Source organism: Carcharhinus amblyrhynchos, chromosome 20, assembly GCF_965287045.1.
Source record: "Carcharhinus amblyrhynchos chromosome 20, sCarAmb.v2.hapA, whole genome shotgun sequence".
NCBI lineage: Eukaryota > Metazoa > Chordata > Chondrichthyes > Carcharhiniformes > Carcharhinidae > Carcharhinus > Carcharhinus amblyrhynchos.
Genome location: NC_137343.1, coordinates 6,607,355 through 6,630,492, shown reverse-complemented (window position 1 = coordinate 6,630,492; position 23,138 = coordinate 6,607,355). Strand labels below are relative to the sequence as shown.

The window sequence follows — 23,138 nt, the reverse complement described above, 5'->3', positions numbered from 1 at the left end:
TAATTGTCTAAATGCTTTTTAAAAGACAAAATTGTACCTGCCTCTGGCAGCTTGTTCCAGACACTCACTAGCCTCTTGTGAAAGAACTGCCCCTCTGGACCCTTTTGTATTCCACCCCTCTCACCTTAAACCTATGCCCTCTAGATTTCAGAGGTCACTTTTGTGGGAAATGAGAAAATGCCATGCTACTGCAGAATGAGGTACTCAAAGACAGAGGTTGTGAGCTATACAAGGACAGAATTGCATTACACCTGACGTGGGAGTACTCACATGTTGATACTGAGAGAGAAACAGAAAGTGGCCTAGTCATTAGCACACTATCTACAGTACAAATAAAACACGTGGCTTCTGAACCCAATGCAATCCCCTCCCTGCTTACCTGATACTATTAAAACTGCTGAAAGGTATCTGGTGGTGAATCTGGTGATGTACAGGAGGCTGCGTGTGAATCTGAGACAGAGGGTAGTGCTGCAGTTGTGGCTGTAACTGTGGCGTTGGCTGTCTTGGTTGCGGTTGTGCCTGGTAAATGGTTTCCTTCACTGTTGGACTCACTGTGCTATTGGAAGCACACGCTGAAGAAGCTGGAGGTACCACAGCAGCTGGAGGGCTTGGCAGCAGTGGCACAAAGGGTGTCTCTTTGCTCTGTTCCTGGCTACGTTCTAGTCCAGAAACCTTGGAAACACCTGGTCCCTTTGTTTCAGGTTTCTCATTCAATGTCAAACTGCTTCCAGTGAAGCTTGAACCTAGAAAATTAGAGAAGAGCAAAACCTTTACTGAAGTGTTTATGCAGTACATTTCCATGCTTAACCATCATCAGCTGATTCCAGCTCTCTGAGGAATAAAGTCAGCTTTAATAACTCACTCCTAATTATTGTTAAACGCCTGTCGATTCAGGTCTTCGCCAAGCACATTCTAGCATAAAATGATTATGTTGCAGTGCAACTCTGAAAAGTTCACAGCCTTTTCCCACTGTGCACTGATCAAAATCCTCAGCTCATTCATGCCTATTAATATTTAAGGATTAATTAAATGTAGAGGTTTTATCACAAACTTAATAGCGTTTCCCACAATTTATTTAAAAAAAACTACCTGTTTAAACCGTCAAGGAGGCCAATCTTACAGCCCTGCGGTCCAGGCATAATCCATTTGCACAAATTACAATCAAATGAATATGAGGGAAGCAAAGTGGCATGGATATTAACACTAATTGTTGTCTAGCCGCAAACAGCACATCCTTGCTGCAATTTACTTAATGAAAATCTGTTTAGTTTAATTGCTTTGACACTGTTCTCTTTATCTCAATGAATGCATGTATCAAGCTAGCTTTACCGGCCTTGCTTCTGCAGTAATAGTCTAAAGGATGAACTAACAGGCAGTGAGGCCTGTGTTTACATCCCGGGCCTAATCTCTTCATTCAATGGAAATCACATTCCAGCTGGCTTAGCACGCTCAGAGTTAGGGAATCCTAAGTACACAAAGGCAAGCAGAATGAAAAACATGTTTAAGACAAGAGTTAAACTTTTAAGTATTAAGGGACCTTTGCAGCAAAGCTTATTAAGTTTTAACAGTTCACCATTTACTGCACTGTTTGAGCTAACTTTTAATTTATTTTTCCCACATTTTAAAACAATTAATCACAATAGTTCTTGTTATATTTCTATACAATCCTATAAAACATGATCACTTCCATGATCTTATTATTAATTGATGGCATTCACATTCTGACTAACCGACATGTACTCATTCCTTCATTTGCTGATCCCTTGCTAGGAAAAGCAAACTTGTAGATAATTTCTGACTGATATTAGAACTTTTCATTTGGGGAACCTTACCTACACACTGGAATCCTGCCTCTGCCAGTCACAATTTTTAATATCCCAGATGTTTTACAGCGCTTCTGCCAATGGTGTACATTTATAGTTTGATTCCCATGCATTGCAATTCCCTCCTTGAACCTCTCCATCTTCCTCTCCTTCTTTAAGGTTCTCCTCATAAACCCATCACTTTGTTATAATTTTTAGTCATCCCTCTTAATAGCTCCTTTATCCATTTTTGTTTGATTACATTTCTGCGAAAGGCCTTGGAAAATTGTGACATTTCAAGTGCTTTGGAAATGTAACTTCTAGAAACAGTAGCCCAATAAGCAAATAGAAACACAATCACTGTGTGTGTGTGTGTTTCTCCAGGCTCTTCTCAATTTGGATGATGCAGTCCAATTACTGGTCCAGTGCACCTTCCAAGCAGGTAGATTCACGTAACCTGCCCTCTGTGTTTAATGAGCCAGATTTTAAACGATGGCTAAACCAACAGCAACTTGTACAACTACAATATGGGCAGCATGATGGCACGGTGGTTAGCATTGCTGCCTCACAGCACTAGGGACCTGGGTTCAATTTCCGACTTGGGTCACTGTCTGTGTGGAGTTTGCACATTCTCCCTGTGTCTGTGTTGGTTTTCTACAGGTGCTCCGGTTTCCTCCCACAGTTTAAAGATGTGGGAGTTAGGTGGAGTGGACATACTAAGTTCTCCTTCAGTGTACCCGAACAGGTGCCAGAGTGTGGTGACTAGGGGATTTTCATAGTAACTTCACTGCAGTGTTAATGTAAGCCTATTTATGACTGTGCTGCAATGAAGAGAGTATAACAGCTTCACTACTAATGACTGCATCAACAAGATGTTCATATTTTTAATCGCTGGAAATCCAAAACAGTATCTGTAAACTGCATCTGTTGTTCTGATAGAAAGTATTAGCTTCTGTCAGAACACAGTGCAAACTGGAGCATGCATCTCAATTATATATCTATTTACAGCAGAATATTAATTTTTCAAGGCAGAGCCAAGTTTGATAACATTTGAGGCCTTGCATCTTCTGCAAACTCAGTGACCTATGCAATCTCCAAAATGCATTTTTTACTTTTTACAAAATTACATTGGCAGTGAAAAAGAGTATTTCCTTCCCAAAGAAGCAACAGAAATATAGAAAACAGAAAATTAGAGAATAGGATAAAAGCAAAATACTGCGGATGCTGGAATCTGAAACAAAAACAGAACATGCTGAAAAATTTCAGCAGGTCTGACAGCATCTGAGGAGACAGAATAGGGCCAACGTGTCAAAACTGGATGACTCTTTGTCAGAACAAAGAGCAAAGAAAATCAGAAAAGATTTATATTGTGAGGGTGAGGGTAAATAGTTTCTGGAAGAAAAGTGTTGAGGTGTCCGCTACACTTGTGCTTTCGGATTTGTTGGAAGTCCTGATCCTATACAAGTGTTGCTATTGCCCATAAAGTTTGAACTTTCGATGGTTTGATTTGCGCTGCCCAAAACCTTCATAAATGTCTCATACACGAGTCTGTGCTGGGAGACATAACTCAACTTACTCCGATCTTTACCATATTACCCTACTTGATCTCTGGTGTAATGCAGTGTTTAATAGCGTAATTCAACCCACCACCTCAACTAACATCCTCACCAAATCGACTATCGACCACCCCGACTTGTCTGCTCATCCTCCACTGAATTGATTACCCAACTCCCCTGATTCCCCAGTGATCTTACAGCCCATCCCTGCAAACAACCCACACAACTGACAGAACTGCCTCATACCCAACATCCAAACCCAACACCCGCTCACTCACTCAAAACCTTTGACATTTTTGAAACACTTCACTGAATATAGCCGCCGATGTTATAAAAATGGCCGAGTCCTCTCCAGTGCTCCTCTTCGCCTGTATTTCGTGTGGATGATTGAGTTAAAGCATCACTGCTACAGCTAGGACAGGATATCCCAGCTGGAAGGACGCAAAAAGGTCCAGGTGTAGCAAACTTCACAGTCAGCGGCAATTGCCCCAGCCTGCATCACCGCTGACGGGAAAATTTGGACTAATATATCCAAAAGATCTAAATCATCTTGAAAGCGTGGAGACCAAATGTCAGCTTTCGTCAACCACTGACTATACATTGCACTTGTAACACATTCAAAATTAAGCATTAGATCATCATAATTAGCTAGTTCAAGCTTTGTAGATTAATGATTGCACGTACAAAGATCGCGGGATACTTCAACTTTGATGTGATGATTAACGATGATCTCGATATCCTTTGCCCTTAGTCCACATCTTTATAAAGTGTTCACATTTAAAATGGATCTGTTCTGTTGTGAATCAGTGCATCAAGCCATCTATTATACAACAGCTGCAATCCAGTCTTCTCATCCTTTTCATGGCCTTTGAATAGTTAGTCAGCCAGCCAGCTAACAATCTAAATGTCTTGGAAACAGCTGCCACAACCACTTATTATTGTTAAGTTGCGTCTGGCATGTAGGAAAATCTGGAGAACTACTGTGGGAGCTATGAATTTGTTTCCAGCCACTGTTCTAAACAAAACTCTTGGTATCCCGTGAAAACAAAACTGTGTCAAAATATAACTCATTTGCATATCTTTTCAAGGGCCGAATGCAGGGAGAATAATTCAAGAAAAACAGTAGTTACAAAGACATATTTGGTAATTTAATTGCTGAATATCAGCATCTGCAATGCCTTATCTCATAGAATACAAAAGAAATGACAAGAGAGCTCTAAGCCCAACTCTAAAATCCAACAATGAGCAAAAGATGCATCAAATTCATCATTTGATGAATGTGATGTACAAAGGTTAGAATTCTGCATTATTTGATATTGTATGTGCATAGGATATCAACCATGTTCAGGATTTCACAATCTGTGCTTTAACAAATTTTAACAGCACAAAGTAAATGATGCTATTTTAGTCTGGACTTGGTCCACTGTTAGGTGTTCAACTCTATTGAGAACAGTACCAGACTTGCCTGAATGTGCAAAGTAAATATTGGAAACATTATCTAATGGCAAGTTGTTAATATTTTGTAGCAGAGAACTTTTAGCTAGTGTCTTTAAAATAGCAAGCGATTGCCTCACAGAAGCAATAGTTTAACACCAAACCTCACAAGAAGATATCAGGGTCGATGAACGAAGGCTTGGTCAAAGAGATAGCTTTAAGAAGTGCTTAAACAAGGAAAGAGAAGTCGGAGGAATTTAGGAAGGGATTTCCAGAGATTAAGAGCCTTAGATAGCTGAAGACATGTGATGCCAATGGTGGAATGTTTAAAATCAGCAATCCTCAGAGGCCAGAATTGGAGGAGAGTTGGTATCTTGAAAGGTTGTAGGATCAGAGGAGATTGCAGAAATAGAGAGGGGCAAGATAATGAAGGGATTTGAGAACAAGGATGTAAATTTTCAAAGTGGTGTTGCTGAACTAGGAATCCAGTGCCAGTCAGTGAGCATAAACATGCACAGAACGTGACTTGATGTGGGTTAGGGTAAGGGCAATAGATTTTTGGATAACTTTATGTTTATGAACACAGGACTATGGTACGTCTCACTCTCAATCCCCTGGAAACAGAGATTTGTATGATTCAGCCCAGACTCCCCCAAGAATAGCAGTAAGTTAGAGTTCTGATTAGCCATTTGTTTAGTCTTAAAAGTATTGATTAATGCTGTTAAATTTATGAAGCAGATCTCACAATGGAGTTAGTTGAATTAAAAGGTTTTAGAAGCAGAGTCTGATTCTTAACCTTCAACGGCACTTGAATTTTAAGCATTCCTGCCAAAATATTTGACTGCATGCACTAGAGTTTACCAAACCCTGAAGATCCAAGATCCCAGTTTTTAGGTGTCCAGACCAACAACCAGTCCTGGTCTCCCCAAGCCAACACCATGGTTAAGAAAGCCCACCAATGCCTCTACTTTCTCAGAAATTTGGCATATCCACTACAACCCTCACCAACTTTTACAGAAGCACCATCAAAAGCATTATTTCTGGTTATATCACAGCTTGGTATGTTCCTGCTCTGCCCAAGACTGCAAGAAGCTACAAAATGGTTGTGAATAAAACCGAGTCCACCAGCCTCCCATCCACTGACTCTGTCTACACTTCCCGCTGCCGTGGAAAAGCGGCCAGCATAATCAAGGACCCCACACACCCTGGGCATACTCTCTTTCCACCTTCTTCTGACGGGAAAAAGATACAAAAATCTGGGGCTACATACTAACTGACTCAAAAACATTTTCTTCCCTGCTGCCATCAGATTTTTGAACGGACCTACCTCGCAATAATTTGATCTTTCTCTTCATCCTAGTTATGACTGTAACATTACGTTATGCACTCTTTTCTTTTTCTATGAACAGTATGCTTTGTCTGTATAGCTCGCAAGAAACAATACTTTTCACTGCATACTAATACATGTAACAATAATAAATTAAATCAAATATGAAACCATCACAAACTTCTACTTACATTTGGTATTTAACTAAATTATAGCTCAGGAAAATAATTTATAGTTAAACTGGAAAATAGGGTAGGAAATGAATGAGAGACAACTGTAGGCATTTCCCAATCTGAAGCAAAATTATTGATTTTCTTTCCCATTCCCTAAACAGCAAGTTATTAATCATTCCAATTAATGCATGCACTTAGCTCCCTAATGTATAAACTGAAGCATTATATCAATAGTTATGCCCCGAGAGTACTGTTGTGGCATGCAATTACTGTATGTACTGTACCTGTACAATGTCCACTGACTACATTAGGGCTTTTAAACTTCAAAGTAACGGGCTTTAACAAGTGTACCAGATTTAATATTCCAAAGTTCATAAAACACAATCTAAATACGTAACACTTCATGCCATCACTAACTTGCAAACATCTGCAACTTATATTATGTTCACAGTATCACATTCAAATTCCTTCTTGTACATCATCAAGTTAAGCATGAATGGTTTTGTATACAGACATCCTTGCAGGAGGAAGGTAAACATGGACAATCTAGGATGAGCAATGGTCATGTCCTGCAGCCTTCCAGCTTTCTTTACAATGAACAGGCAAGTCTAAAGGTCCATTGTTTATTCAATCATATCTTAAAGTTCCACAATCACAGCTGTTTGCAAAGCACTTATCACAGGCCGGCATCATCAAGAATTCATTTGTTTTCAACCAAGGACATAAATATTTTGACTAACGTTGCCTCAATATAGCGATATGGTTGAATGGGCTTCATGTTTCCAACTATTTTCCAATCACACACACAGAGTTCTGTTAATAGGTAGGTATTCAGGGATGTTTGTCTCACACAATGAACTGGGTGCATGAGGAAGTTTAAAACCACAGATGGCTACCCAACTTTCAGCCACATTTCAGGCCAGTTAGATTCAAGTCAATCAACTATGAAATTATTACAAGCTATAATGTTAATTAAAATGTTCCAATTGTTGTTATTCATAATATTTGTTGCAAGGCAGCTCCAGCTGATTGTTTACCTCTAGCCATGTGAAGGTTAAATGATAGCTGGGAAGCAATTTAACTTGGTGGATGGAAAAACACATTACTAAGAAACTGGAAATACCTTAGTTTCATAGTCCCATTAGGACATCTAGACAATGTCAATGAGTGAGATACAATCTGAAGCAAAATCCAACCATTTACCTGCAACTGTCTAATTTTCTTCTATCAATAATAGCACTTGGAGTGTTCTGGTGAAAAACAAACAAACTAGAAAGGGGTAAAACACAACAATCTCTTCCTGTCACCAAGACAAAAGCTGCAATTTCTAATGTTCTTGCCTGCTCTCACTGATTTACGTCTGCAGCATGAACAGCCAGCATGAACAAAACCATAAAGGAAACAAACTAATACCAATTACTTAATCAGAAAGACTTCTAAATTTATTGCTTGCGACTTACAGACATCAAATTATACTTATTGCTGCATTCTTACAAAGCTGCTTAAATTTTCTGCTAATAAGGACTATAGTTGAAATTATTTTATTTCGCAATGATCTTGAACTACAACATGCTTATTTGAGAAACTGACAATTACTTGCTGTACATCACATTAAGATTACATTGTTTAAATGTTTTACTTGAATGTAGGTAGCAGTCTCCATGAATTAGTTGCTGGAATCTGGATTTGAATGTTTTTACCATTGAAAATCCAGTAATTTTAGAAATAATTTACCTTAAATGTTATGCTTTGAAGCAGAGGCAGGGAGATTTGTTCCAGTGCTGTAGGAAGAATAAAGATAAGCAAACCTCTATTCCTCCTCACTTGAATTCAATGGGCAAATTCTGCAGGGAGATGGGTTTACAGAAGTCGTTCAAAGGCTGGATCAAATAGAAGCTCATCGATTGACTCAATAAATTACGTGTCACACATTGTTTCATTTCTTACAGCCAGCTGTAGGTGTACACTTTCTGGCTACCAACAGGTAACATATCAAAGCAGGTTGTGTCAGTTGTCAAAACTAGCAATGCTATCCTACACTGTCTCTGAAGGGACGATAAAGGGAAGAAAATGCGCACACAGGCATTGATTGCTGCCTTCTTTGCTACCACTGCGGCTGTCTGCAGGTGATATCTGCACGTATGATGCTTTCATTGCTCTAAGTGCCCAGCTCAGGCAACCTGCATTCCATCCATCATCATTCATTAGGGAAGCTATTGGCACCCAATTAACTGGAGAGGGCACAAGCCGTGAAACAAATCAGGATCAGTTCATCTTCCAACCTTCAGGCTGCAGGCAACTGGATTTCGCCACTGAGGACTGTCACATCTGGTTTCCTTCTCTATAAACAACCCATTCTATAAGCTGTCAAAATGGATTTGGAACCAAATCAGAGTAATGCTGTAGTGACAGTGGCAAATAGCAGGAGTGTGCAAGGATGCAAGCATCTAAGGAACCAAAGTATTGGCTTAACTGAAGGACCATAAGAAACGTGACATGTGTTGCCCTGATGGCATGAAGACATTTTACTTTTCATTTGCTGCATGATAAATAAATTCAACTATTGACGGTTTGAGTTTGTAAACAATTGTGGGAAGACACAGATGTTCACTTGCCATCAAATATAATTTTAGAGCATATTTTCCTTTGCATGCACCTGCCACAAAACAAACAGAATTATTCTGTCTGCCGTTGTATCTAATGTAGGAGACCTAGCTCAACGTGTGTTTAAAAGTCCTTGAATCTACTGGCTGCTCACTTTATATCAATATCTGAGCAGTAGAATCAAATATACAAGTTTGAATAAACCTCTTGCAGAATTGATCCCTTTAACATTTTACCTACAAAGACTTTTACATTATTTTACTGTGAAAGAGGAGTGATGCAGTGGGTGGTGGGGGGAGATGAAGAACACTTAAAATATCTAGAAGAATTTAATTGCTTGATAAACGTGGTTAGCAATATTCTGAGTAAAAGTCTAACATTTCTATGCTAATAATGTTTTACCATCAACATGAAGAATATTAGCTGGCAGCGGTATAGAATTCCTACACAATGTTTTAAAAGGTGGGCTTCAAACTGTTAATTAAAGCTGCTTTGGTTTAATATTGTCCAAGTGTTGCCAGTTCCTGAACCAAAGGTAACACACAGTGCAGGGATCTGAAGTTGTCAAATTTGTGAAGGTCAAATAGTTGAAATGACATTTTTCTGGTTTTAGTGAATCTGTCGGGTTTACTTAAGGGTTGTCTGTGGCATAAGCTGGTTTGCCTCTAGCATGCCAATGAACCCAGAATAAACACAAAGGTGAGAAATGGAACTGCTCACTGACACAGAACATAGAACATTACAGCGCAGAACAGGCCCTTCGGCCCACGATGTTGCACCGACCAATTAAAAAGCAATGACCCTCTAACCTAAACCAATCCCTTTCCATCCATAAACCTATCCACGGATCTCTTAAACGCCCCCAAACTAGGCTCATTTACAACTGCAGCAGGCAGGGCATTCCAATCCCTCACCACCCTCTGGGTAAAGAACCTACCTCTGACATCCGTCCTATAACTACCACCCCTTAATTTAAAGCTATGCCCCCTCGTGCTAGCTTTCTCCATCCGAGGAAAAAGGCTATCACTGTCCACCCTATCTAAACCTCTAATCATCTTATATGTTTCAATAAGGTCCCCTCTTAGCCGCCTTCTTTCTAACGAAAACAACCTCAAATCCCTCAGTCTCTCCTCATAGGACCTCCCCTCCATACCAGGCAACATCCTGGTAAACCTCCTCTGCACCCTCTCCAATGCCTCCACATCCTTCCTATAATGTGGGGACCAGAACTGCACACAATACTCCAAGTGCGGCCGCACCAGAGTTTTGTACAGTTGCAACATGACGCTGCTACTCCTAAATTCAATCCCCCTACCAATAAACGCCAAGACACCGTATGCCTTCCTAACAACCTTATCTACTTGATTCCCAACTTTCAGGGATCTATGTACACATACACCTAGATCCCTCTGTTCATCAACACTATTCAGAGTCCTACCGTTAGCCCTATACTCTACACATCTGTTATTCCTGCCAAAGTGAATTACCTCACACTTTTCCGCATTAAACTCCATCCGCCACCTCTCGGCCCAGCTCTGCAACTTGTCCAAGTCTCCCTGTAGACTAAGACACCCCTCCTCACTATCTACCACACCTCTGACTTTGGTGTCATCAGCAAATTTACTAATCCACCGAACTATACCCTCATCCAGATCATTTATAAAAATTACAAACAGCAGTGGCCCCAAAACAGATCCCTGAGGCACACCACTTGTAACCGAACTCCATGACGAATACTTACCATCAACCACCACCCTCTGTCTCCTATCTGCTAGCCAATTCCTGATCCAATTAACTAAATCCAATTAACTATATGGGGTTTAATGAGATTGAGGGTTATAGATAGGTCTGTAGGTTGGTAGGTGTTGATGTGATCGGCGCAACTCGTGGGCTGAAGGGCCTGTTTGTGCTGTAGTGTTCTATGTTCTATGTTAATCACCCTCAATCCCATATATCTGCATTTTCTGCAGAAGCCTTCCACGGTGAACCTTATCAAACGCCTTACTAAAGTCCATATATACCACGTCAACTGCCTTACCCCCATCCACCTCTTTGGTCACTTTCTCAAAGAACTCAATAAGGTTAGTAAGGCATGACCTACCCTCCACAAAACCATGCTGACTATCTCCAATCAATTCATTACTCTCTAAATAACTATAAATCCTATCCCTAATAATTTTTTCTAAAACCTTGCCCACAACAGAAGTAAGACTCACCAGTCTATAATTCCCGGGGAAATCTCTGTTCCCCTTTTTAAACAATGGGACAACATTCGCTATCCTCCAATCTTCTGGCGCTATACCTGTGACCAACGACGACCTGAAGATCAGAGCCAGAGGCTCTGCAATCGCCTCTCTTGCCTCCCAGAGAATCCTAGGGTAAATCTCATCCAGCCCAGGGCACTTATCTATTTTCAAACCCTCAAGAATATCTAGCACATCTTCCTTATCAACTGCGATACTATCCAGTTTACAACCCTGTAACCCAGTGTTCTCCACAGCTACATTTATGCCCCCCTGCGTGAATACCGAAGAGAAATATTGGTTCAATGCCTCTCCAATCTCTTCCGGTTCCACACATAACTTCCCACTGCTGTCTCTAACTGGCCCTAATCTTGCCCTAACCAATCTTCTGTTCTTAACATATCTATAGAACACCTTAGGATTCTCCTTAATCCTATCAGCCAAAGTCTTCTCATGTCCTCTTTTAGCCCTTCTTAACTCACTCTTTAACTCCCTCCTAGCCAATCTAAAGCTTTCCAGTGACGATGGCACAATCTTCAGTAATGTTACCATTCACAACTCCTCAGCTACTGATGCAGCTTGTGGTTGCATGCAGCAAGTCCTGGACAACATTCAACTTTGGTCTGAGAAGTGTCAAGTAACATTTGCACCATACAACTGCTAGGCAATCTCAAACAACAGATCTAACTATCTTCCCTTGACATTCAACGGCATCACCATTGCTGAGAACAACCCCAAAGTCAAGATCCTCGGGGTTACCAATGACCAGAAATTGAACTGGGCCAGCCATTTAAATACAATGGCTACAAGAGCAGATCAGAGGATGAGAATTCTGCAGAGAGCAAATCACTTCCTGATGTCCCAAAGACAGTCTACCATCTACAAGGCATAAATCAGAAGTGTGACAGAATAGTCTCCACTTGATAGGAAGAGTGCTAATCCAACAATACTCAGACATCCTCAGGACAAATCTTGATCGGCACCCTATTCACCACCTTAAACATTCAATTGCTCCATCACTGATGCCGTAGCTGCAATGTGTGCCATCTGCAAGGTGACTGCAGAACTCATCAAGTTCCTTCTACAGCACCTTCCAAACATGTGACCTCTACAACTACAAAGGACAAGGACAACAAATGCATGAAAATGCCATCAGCTGCAAGTTCCCCTCCAAACTACACATCATTCTGACTTGGAACTATATTTCAGCTTATTCACTGTTACAGGTCAAATTCCCAGAACAGCACCAACTACGCCACGTGGGCCTCGGCGCTTCAAGAGGCTGGCTCATCACCACCTCCTCAAGGGCAATTAGGGATTAGCAACAGATGCTGAGCTAGCTAGTGATGCCCACATCTTGTGAAAAACAAATGTACTCTTCTTAGTCAGTTCTGATTAGCTAAGTGTGTATTTGATATGTTGACAACTCAGTCTTCAGTTACTTCTGCCCAATATACCCTCTGAAACTATTGCAAACTGAATCCTTTGGTTTCCAATTTCATACAAACCTGTTATTGTCAACATCTTTAAACAGCAAAATAATCTCAAAAACATTTGAACAGAAAAAGAATTCCTAACTTGTCATTTACTACACAATTGGAAGCCTCACAGGAGACTTAATGGTTCCCCTATCTTTGACCCTATACCATTAATCACCCAGCAACTTGTGATATTCACTCTGCCTTTCAAATTCACTCTACCGTATAGTAAATAGATTTAGACCAATAACCGAGATATGCACATCTCTCATGTTAATCATCAAAATACCACACTCTTAATTCTTCCAAATCTCTTGCAAAGATTTTCCCCTTACCTTAACTTGCTTGGAATAGGAAACTCATGCCAGGGATGTGTGCCGACCTGATATTTTACCCAACTAACCATTTTCATTTAAGTAGAGAAAACGCAGGCATTGGGCCATTCCACAATGGGGACCATCACCACCCAATCTCCACCACCAAATATCTGACGAGCAGCACTGGATGGCCATCAGGATCATGGACAATAGTTCATTTTTCCCTTGTTTAGGGCAGGATATGGAGGCTCCTCTGTACTGCCGCTCGGATTTAGCCTGCCCCATTCCAGTAATGAATATACTGACTTTCAATCCTTTTTTTAAGTTCAGTGCTACTACATCTACAACCTATCACGGAAAAAGTGTTTTTAGCACAATGTTTGCATGCATTTCCACTATAAAACAGAATTAAGCTCTTCTGGTTCTAAAGACTTCACAAATATCTCATAGTATCAAAGAGGGTGCAGCACTTTATTTAGATTTAAAGTCAGGTAGGACTTAAATGAAGGGAATCTGATCTGATGTACTATGACGTCACCTTTTTTTAACCAGAGTGGATTCTGTTGATTAGAATCTCTACCCTCTATTATTAAAAATGTTAAGTCTGGATTATTCAGGACCAAATGTCAAATGGTTTGTGCTCCGGCAGAGATCATGTGTCCCATTGGTAAGATGCAGCATGGGTTCATGACCGGAAGGTCATGTTTGACTAATTTGGTGGAATTCTTTGAAAACATGACTTGTGCAGTGGACAATGGGAAATCTGTGGATGTGGTGTATCTGGATTTCCAGAAGGTATCTGACAACGTGCCGCACCAAAGACTGCTACATAAGATAATGGTGCATGGTGTTATAGGTAATGTATTAGCATGGATAGGGGATTGGTTAACTAACAGAAAGGAAAGAGTGTAGGTAAATGGGTGTCTTTCTGGTTGGCGATCAGTGACGAGTGGTGTGCCTCAGGGATCAGTGTTGGGGCCACAATTGTTTGCGATTTACATCGATGATTTGGAATTGGGGACCAAGTGTAATGTGTCAAAATTCCAGGTTAAATCAAGATGAGTGGCAGACCAAAGTGTGCTGAGGATGCTGAAAGTCTGCAAAGGGATATAGATAGTCTAAGTGAGTGAGTGAGGGTCTGGAAGATGGAGTACAATGTTGGTAAATGTGAGGTCAGCCATTTTGGTAGGAATAACAGCAAAATGGACTATTATTTAAATGATAAAAAATTGCAGCATGCTGTTGTGCAGAGGGACCTGGGTGTCCTTGTGCAAGAATCTCAAGGAGTTGGTTTGCAGGTAATTAAGGCAGCAAATGGAATTTTGTCCTTCACTGCTAGAGGGATGGAGTTTAAAAACAGTGAGGTTATGTTGCAACTATATAAGGTGCCACACCTGGAGTACTATGTACAGTTTTGGTCTCCTTACTTGAGAAAGGATATACTGACAGTGGAGGGGGTGCAGAGGAGATTCACTAGGTTGATTTCAGAGTTGTGAGGGTTGGCTTATGAGGAGAGATTGAATAAACTGGAGCTATACTCATTGGATTTCAGAAGAATGAGGGGAGATCTTATACCAACATGTAAGATTGTGAACAGAATAGACAAGATAGAAGCAGGGAAGTTGTTTCCACTGGTAAGTGAAACTAGAACTAGGGGGCATGGCCTCAAAATAAGGGGGAACAGATTAAGGACGGAGTTGAGGAGGAACGTCTTCACACAAAGGGTTGTGAATTTGTGGAATTCCCTGCCCGGTGAAGCAACGGAGGCTAACCCATTGAATATTTTTAAGGCAAGGATAGATAAATTTTTGAAAAGTAGAGGAATTGAGGGTTATGGTGAGCGGGTGAGTAAGTGGAGCTGAGTCCACAAAAAGATCAGCCAGGATCTTACTGAACGGCGGAGCAGAGTCGAGAGGCCAGATGGCTTACTCCTGCTCCTATTCTTACTTTCTTATGCGATCTGGGGATGATGGATAGCTTCACTGCCTTTGAGCTAGAAGCTCTGAGTACAAGTCTCACCCCAGGACTTGAAGACCAAAGAAGGTGCAGTTGTAATGCACCCAAGCAGGTTGCACCCAGCAAAACCTTTCAACACATGCCAACGGCAGGTGGTAAGAATGGTCAGCAATGTAATGGAAATACCACCTGTTAAGAAACCCAAACTTACTTTATTCTTGAGCTCGGAGATTAGAACTCCAAGTCCTGATAAACCTCTGATTTTGCACGTATGCACAGGGGGTCTGCACTTTAGTAAACTGCCACTTTTACATTCTTTGGGCAAGGAAAAATGATGCAAATACCTGGATCAGGTGACTGGGTGTGCTGCACATGAGCCAACAAGTGTCCCAGGTAGAAGACAAGTGAGGGGAAATGGGGAGAAGTCCCAAAAAAGAAATCACAGGCAAGGGAAAAAAAAACCAGGGGAAACAGGTCCCAGTTAAATTAATGTTATGATATGGCAGATGGCAATGGCCTGGCTGCCCAAATCCCAAAGGAAAGGTTGGGACAAGTTATCACAATGATTTACAATTGGTACTTTATAATGAGAATGTATGTGCACTGAAGGCAGGAGCAGAAACGTCAAACTCCTCTTGGAAACTGAGGAGGTGAAACTTTCAAAGATGACGACTGGAGACTCTCATGAGAGAGATAGAGTTTTAGTGAGATTGCTTGACCCAAAGTGTAACTAACATCTGGCTGGGTTGTTGAGAATTTTTCATTTATTGTCCAGTAATGGTGTGTCCAACTACAGTCTCGCTATTAATTTAAATGTACCTCATCGTTATCCTGCATGTTAAAGTATAAGATGAATATCATAAATCGTTGTGTCTTTCTGACCTTGGACAGCAAAGCCTATTTCAAAACCCATGGAATCTTGTGGCTTTCTTTACTGAGCAAGTGTCCTGAATCTCATTACACATCATCATCCAGAACTCCAGGCTACAACATGCGTGTAAAAAGTGCATGTTGCCACAGCAACACTAATTTCATGAGTACATTCTTGAATGATTAGTGGCAGTAATAAAAATATCATTGGAGGGATTCAAATATAGTGTTCAAGAAAAGGTGGACACAGGTTTGGTAAGGAGCAACACAATCAAGGACTTTGAAGTGGAAAGGGTGATGAAATGGTAGTTTGCAAGGATTCAAAAGTGTTTTTTGGGGACTGTGGTAATGATAGCAAATTAGAAGAAAAGGGGGGGCACTATCTGAGGGGAGAGAGAACCAGATTGATATTTCTATGCATATTGACAAACATTGACCTGGAAGCAGTACAGCAAAAAAGATTATAATTTCTGTAAAACGTTTGAGGAATCTGTAATTGTTTTCAAGAATGTTTATAAAGGGACTTGTAAAGGGATCAGTTGTAATGTTCTTGGATAGTAAGAAACACTAGTCCGGGTGACGTGGTGACCCCCTACCTGAAAGCAATACAAAGAAAAAGGAAGTTAAGATAGAAATCATATTGGCCAGACAAAAATGAGAGCTGCAGACACAAAGTAGAGCTACAAGCAGGAGGAGGAGGGTAAAGGCACAATGCGGACAGAAAGTAAATGCCAACTGAATCAGAAAAAGGAACAAAGAGAATTCTGGTAAAGAGAAGAAGCCATTCACTTTCAGAAAGAGGTCAGTATATTTTGTTTGGCACAAAAGGAGACAGGAGCTCTTGGAGACAACATGCAAAACTCACTAAAAACGCCCAAAACCTGAAAGCTGTGCGACTAGGTCAGAGATGTTAAAGAACTGGATCACTTCCCAGAAGTGAGCAAACTGTGGACGAGGTTGTTATTGGTTGATAAGGGACTCTGGAAAGCTACACGATAGGGACTGATGTGACCAGAAGGAGAGAGGTTTCAGTGAAGTGTGCTATGAAAAATGTAAGTGTGAAAGCTGTTGTCAAATAGGACACTTGACCTACCCTACAGGAACAAAGGAAGCACATTGTAGAACTACGTGGCTTAATAATGCCATACGTGAAGGTGAATGCTTGTGGCATCTTTGTTGTATCGATTATTTAAAGTGACATTTACCTTTTGATTTGAAGCATTGTTTGCCTTTTAATTCATGTTTAATTTGCTTGATTCTGATTTGTGTTTAAGTGGAAGTTACAAAAGAATGAAGTCTTTCTGATTATTTCTTCATTTTGAGGTAACTTATTAAATTTGGTTATTTTGGTTTAAGGTTACCCCACAGGGATTGTAAGAGGGTCATTTATGGTTGGGGGAGAGAGAAGCAGGGGAAAGATATGAGTACCTGAATGCATTTCTCCATTGTGCCAACAGCGAATAATAGTAAAATTAATCTCTTCCATCTGTTGCTAGTCAAACCACAGGAAGCGAAAATACCAGAACTGCAACGTCTACAAACCTTCAACTGACCTTTCAACAAAGTAGCTGGAATGCTAATCTACAGGCTGAATAGCAATTTAACTCTGAAGCAACATAGTTTCTTCTCAGCGGTGGAATAAGCTGTTTTTATGGTATAATGCTCCAAATGATACAATCACAGATCTACTAAGACGTATGTGAGCAAGCAAGAATGCTTCACATAAAAGGAATGATGTGTGCAGCATCAGGACTTAAAGGCCTTAATAGAGAATACAACCAAAACTGTGGTGAATTGCTGAGGACTGATGCATGTATTAGTTGAGAACTGAGAGGCACCATATTCAGCTTTAGTGCATATATTACTGAAAGCGTAGTTTTGACAAGCTTAGCACTTGATTTGAAATAAATTAGAGCACAAAAGACAAAAAACCCAAATATTTCATTATCTAAAAGCCAAAATATCCAAGATTTCAAACTTCACTATATTCTAGATTTATAGAATCAAACATTTTTGCTGGTCAGGTGCAAAAAAGATTTACATTATTAAATACCAAACCCAAATGCAATGCACACAAGATGAAAAAGGGCCCATTTCTAAATTTGACAGAATTTAGATATTTTCCCAAAACTGGTTGATGCTGAATATTAAGTATAAACGTTAGATTTCCAACTGAAGTTTGATAAATACAGATAACAACAAATGGATTATTTATATATAATTTTTATTTGCTGCATTGTACCATAACTAGAGCTAGAGAGCTATTTTCCACAGCCTTGAATTTTCTTATCAGTATTCCACAAGCAGGCCGTATATATTTATTTTATTTATTAACAGCCCTGGCTAAAGCCTTCAAAATCCCTAATCTCAAGGCGCTTCACAAACTTTTCTATTGAATTAATGAACACCAGCTATGTTCTTTCCTAAAGACCCTGATGCACTGATATATGTGCTAATACTCTCAAATCCCTTCTCTTTGGCTGCATTCAATCACATTTAACTGAGATTAAATAGAGTTAAGCACCACTGTACCTGCATTTGATTTTCATATTAAAACGATTTGGTTAACTTTGTCTTTTTTCTATTTTGCAATAATCAATCCCAATCTAGGGTAAATTATTTCCTGTGTTAACAGAAAACATATCAAGTCTTCAATTGGTTGTTTTCTTCATGGTATTGGCCAAGTTTTAGCTTGCTGCTCAAGCTCACTTCCCTTTCATTTGTTTAGACATTCCCAGAGGACCCATCAGAATTGTCCTTTTTAAAAAAACCTCATAGGTTTTTAGAAACAAAGATGTAACAACTTCATCCTTTGAAGTCATACTATTTTTGACCAAATTGTCAAACAAATCCTCATTGGCCACACAATAGCAGAGTGGTTAGCACTGCTGTCTCACAGCGCCAGGGACCCGAGTTCGATTCCCGGCTTGGGTCACCATCTGTGTAGAGTTTGCACATTCTCCCCATGTCTGCTGGGTTTCCTCTGGGTTCCTCCCGCAGTCCAAAGATGTGCAGATTAGATGGATTGGAAGTGCTAAATTGCCCCTTTGTGCTAGGGTAAATGTATGGGGCTACAGGGATAGGGCCTGGGTGGGATTATGGTCGGTGTAGATCCGATGGGCCAAATGGCCTCCTTCTGCACTGTAAGATTCTATGATGATTCTATGATTGACCCAATTCGTATTGTACTACCAACTAATAACTCTCCTCAGGTATTAATTCTTTCCTCCTCCCTAAATTCCAAAATAAATATGTTCTTTAAAAGTCTAATTTTAACTTCTCTGTGTTCCCCAAGTACTGTCCATATCCAGCCTTCTCTTTCTCTCTTAGCATCTGAAATGCATGGTTGCCACACAAACCTTTGTTTACCCCTCCCTTCACTCAAGTGGCAAACAATTGGTGGCACTTCCAGCTCCAAGTTCGAAGATTATATTCAAGTATCACTCCAGAGACACGAGTGCAGAAATTTCAGTTGACAATTCAGGGCAGTGCTGAGGGAGCACTGTGCTTATGGCAATGTCGGTTTTCAGATCAAATTTTAAACAGAGGCCCTGTCTTTTTTCTTAGATGCATCTCTTAGGTGATGAAGTGGAAATGGTCGAGAGCTCCAGGTTTCTAGGTGTCCAGATCACCAACAACTTGTCCTGTCCCTCCGTGCTGAAGCTACAGTAAAGAAAATCCACCAATGTCTCTACTTTCTAAGCGGGCTAAGGAAATTTGGCATGTCAGCTACGGCGCTCACCAACTTTTACAAATGCACCTTAGAAAGCATTCTTTCTGGTTGTATCACAGCTTGGTATGGCTCCTGCTCTGCCCAAGACTGCAAGAAACTACAAAGGGTTGTGAACGAAGCTCAGTCCATTATGTGTAGCCTCCCATTGATTACTGACTCTGTCTACACTTCCTGCTGCCTCAAAAGCAGCCAGCATAATCAAGGATCCCACACACCTGTACATATTCTCTTCCACCTTCTTCTGTTGGGAAAAAGATACAAAGTCTGAGGTCACATAACAACCGACTGAAGAACAGCTTCTTCCCTGCTGCCATTAGACTTGGTCAGATGGCCAAAAGCTTCGACAAAGAGGCTTTAAGGAGAGTCTTAGAGGAGAAATGTGAGAAGAGGTAGACAGATGTAGGGAAGGTATGCCAGTGCTTGCAGCCTAGGACTCAGCATTTTAGGAACAAGATTTGGAGTGGATGCTATGTCAATGTTAATTAAAAAATATTTCAATAGGTTTTTGATAAAAGAATCCCTACAGTGCAGAAGGAGTCTGTCCAGCCCAGCAAGCCTGCACTGACAACAATCCCGTTCAGCCCCTATCCCCATAACCTCACATATTTACCCCGCTAATCACCCTGACACCGAGGGTCAATTTAACATGGCCAATCCACCTAACCTGCACATTTTTGGAGTGTGGGAGGAAGCCAGGGCGCCTGCAGGAAACCCATGCAGACAAGGGGAGAACATGCAGACTCCACACAGACAGTGGCCCGAGGCTGGAACTGAATCCAGATCCCTGACACTGTAAAGCAGCAGCGCTAACCCACTGTGCCATCCTGCAAAAGGTATTAAGGAACAAGGAGCAGAGGCAGGTATTTTTGAGTTAAATCACAGATCAGTTATGATTTAATTGATGCAAAACAAGCTTGAGGGGCTAAATGGCTTCTTTGCAGATGTTTCTACTTCCAGCTGTGTAGAACCTTGGTTCTACTGGGTGACTTCGGCCAAGCTTGAACTTTTAACTTCTTGCTTAGAAGAGAAATCTGCACATGCATAGTATTGTTAACCAGAAGTCATTAACTTAAATCTTTGGATTTAGGAAGGGAGAATCTCTTTTCACTAAATGAAGGTCAGGTGGGTTTACATGTTCAGGTTTCAAAGTGAAGTGTTGCAAGACAGAGGGCTCTAGGAAAACACGCTCCGCCGCTATCTGGAATGAGATTGGTTAACAATGTTGCTGCACCCAGACTGGAACAGGAATTTAAACCATCTCAGGAATCCAATACTCCTACACTGCAGCAGGTAATTAAGAAAACAGGAAAGCATTGGGACTGGAGCACGGCTATGTGGTTTTCAAACCTTTCTGTGCAGGGAATTCCCTACAACTACTGGTAATTCAAAGAATTCCTACGCTAACTTAACAGAACTTTTATTTTCTAGATATAAAGTGTGTAAACCACACCTCCCCCGCCTCTACAGATTCCCAGTTTGAAAGCTGAGGGCATGTATTTTTTCAGATGCACAATTCTGCACTTAAGCAAGAACAATTAATTTCAAATATCATTTACTGATTTTGCTTACACCAACATTCACTCAGTGTTGAATGCTTATTAATTCGTACCATTCAAAATTCAAAGACCTGTACTTGTTAACACAGGTATTAAGAAAAGCTGAACAGAATTAGAAGCAATGATTTCTTTGAGATTTTAGTCCTGGAAGAGTATCTTCTCTGAATCACATTACAAATATTTAGAACAAAGATCTTGATTTGATTTATTATTGTCTCATGTAAAAAGATGTGCAAAGACCATTGCTACTATTCAAACTATTGTTGAAAGGTTTTAGCCTTACAACATTAAGGTTCTTTCAATGAACGGGAAATTGGGAAATAACAGCTTCAAAATATGTTTTAGTGATCAGTCTCTGTTCGAGATTCTTACTTTCAGAACAGCATTCAACAGCCTGCACAACTTCATACTCCAGATTAGAAGATACATTGTGTTGTCAGTCTGGATATCTATGGCTGGTTGTCACATGTTCCAAAGGTAACAAAGATCAGAATTACCCTTATCAAAGAGCATTACATTGGACTGTGGCTAATCTTGTATCATTCAGAACTATATATAAATTGCCATTATGAACACATAGCCAAGTTAATCGCAGAACTATGTTATTAAAAGTTTGATCCCAGGAGTGTTGTGCAGGTTTCTTCTTTGTCAATGAGTTGGATGCAATGAACTTCTTTAGGCTTGAAAGTACATGATGTCCCATGCCCAAAGATGTGCAGGTTAGGTTGATTGGCCATGCTAAATTGATTCTAGTGACAGCAGGGTAAATATGTGGGGTTATGGGATTAGGGCCTGGGTGGGATTGTGGTCAGTGCAGACTTGTTGGGCTGAATGGCCTCCTTCAACACTGTAGGGATTCTGTGATTCTATGTATTAGCATACAGCAAAAAGTATTGCATCTTAGACTCTTACAACCAACTGAAAAGTGACTATACAATTTTTATTAATCAGCTGGCAGGAAGCTGCTTGTTTTTAATTAAAGCATCAGATAGAAAGTTGGAGAATCAACTAAGTTATTATTTTGCATATTATGTTAGGCTTCCATCTCTAACTTTGTTAAACATTTTTTTAAATTGTCAGGTGAAATTACACAATTAAGGTAGTCACAGAGTCAAAAGAAGTGCAATCTATCTTTGCAAAATAGTTCTTTAAGAACTCCAGCTGATTGTTGTCATTAGTATCAGTATGTGCTTGGGTGGTAGCCATTCGAAATAAACATCTTTCAATTGGTGCCTGCTCTCTTCCCGTTGTTTGTCAGGGAAAAAAATAGCTGGGCTGGGAATACCACTTCCATCTACAGTATACATGATGTATCTGAGCAACACACCATTGGAGCCAGAGACCGGTCAGTCCACATTTCTAGGCAGCAGAAACCTTTGAAACAGATTGGCTTTTTATTTGCTTGTCCCACAGCACTGGTTAATTATTTAATGAAAGGCTTTTAATTCTAATTCAACCGTCCATTAGGAGGAAAGGTTTATCATACACTTCCATGCAAGATTCTACTTGCAACTGAGTCGGTCCAGTTTGTATTCAATATAATGTTTCTAAAAGGATGAGGAGGCCACAAAGAAATTAGGACACCATGTACTTTCAAGTCTAAAGAAGTTCATGGTATCCAACTCATTGACAAAGAAGAAACCTGCGTAACAGTCCTGGTGTCAAACTTTTAATAACATTTCTGAGATTAACCTAGCTATGTGTCCACAAAGGCAACTTGCAGTAGCTATGGTTCTGAATGATACAAGATTAACCACAGTCCAATATAGCACTTCACAAATTACATTGCTACTTGCTATGGGTAACTTTGGTCTTTAGTACCTTTGGAGCATGTGACAACCAGTCATAGATGTCCAGACTGACAACACAACGCATCTTCTAATCTTGGAGTTATGAAGTTGTGCAGGCTGCTGAATGCTCTTCTGAAAATAAAAGTCTAGAATAGATACTGAAACATATTTTGAAGCTGTTGTCTCCCAATTTCCCATTCATTGAAAGAACTTAACGCTGCAAGGCTAAAACCTTTCAACAATAGTTTGAAATAGTGGCAATGGTCTGTACCTGTAAGTACAGGTTTCAGTTTCAAGTC

The 23,138-nt window shown here is 40.3% G+C and overlaps 1 protein-coding gene across 11 annotated transcripts in view; it reads right to left on the bottom strand.

Annotated features, from left to right (window-relative positions):
• Positions 1-23,138, bottom strand: part of fbrsl1 (fibrosin-like 1) — an 884,033-nt gene that overhangs the window by 39,071 nt on the left and 821,824 nt on the right. For all 11 annotated transcript variants that reach the window (XM_080208005.1, XM_080208014.1, XM_080208006.1 and 8 more), the window contains one exon: positions 380-743. In XM_080208005.1, the coding sequence (XP_080064131.1) occupies positions 380-743 (364 nt within the window). The remainder of the gene's footprint in view (positions 1-379; positions 744-23,138) is intronic.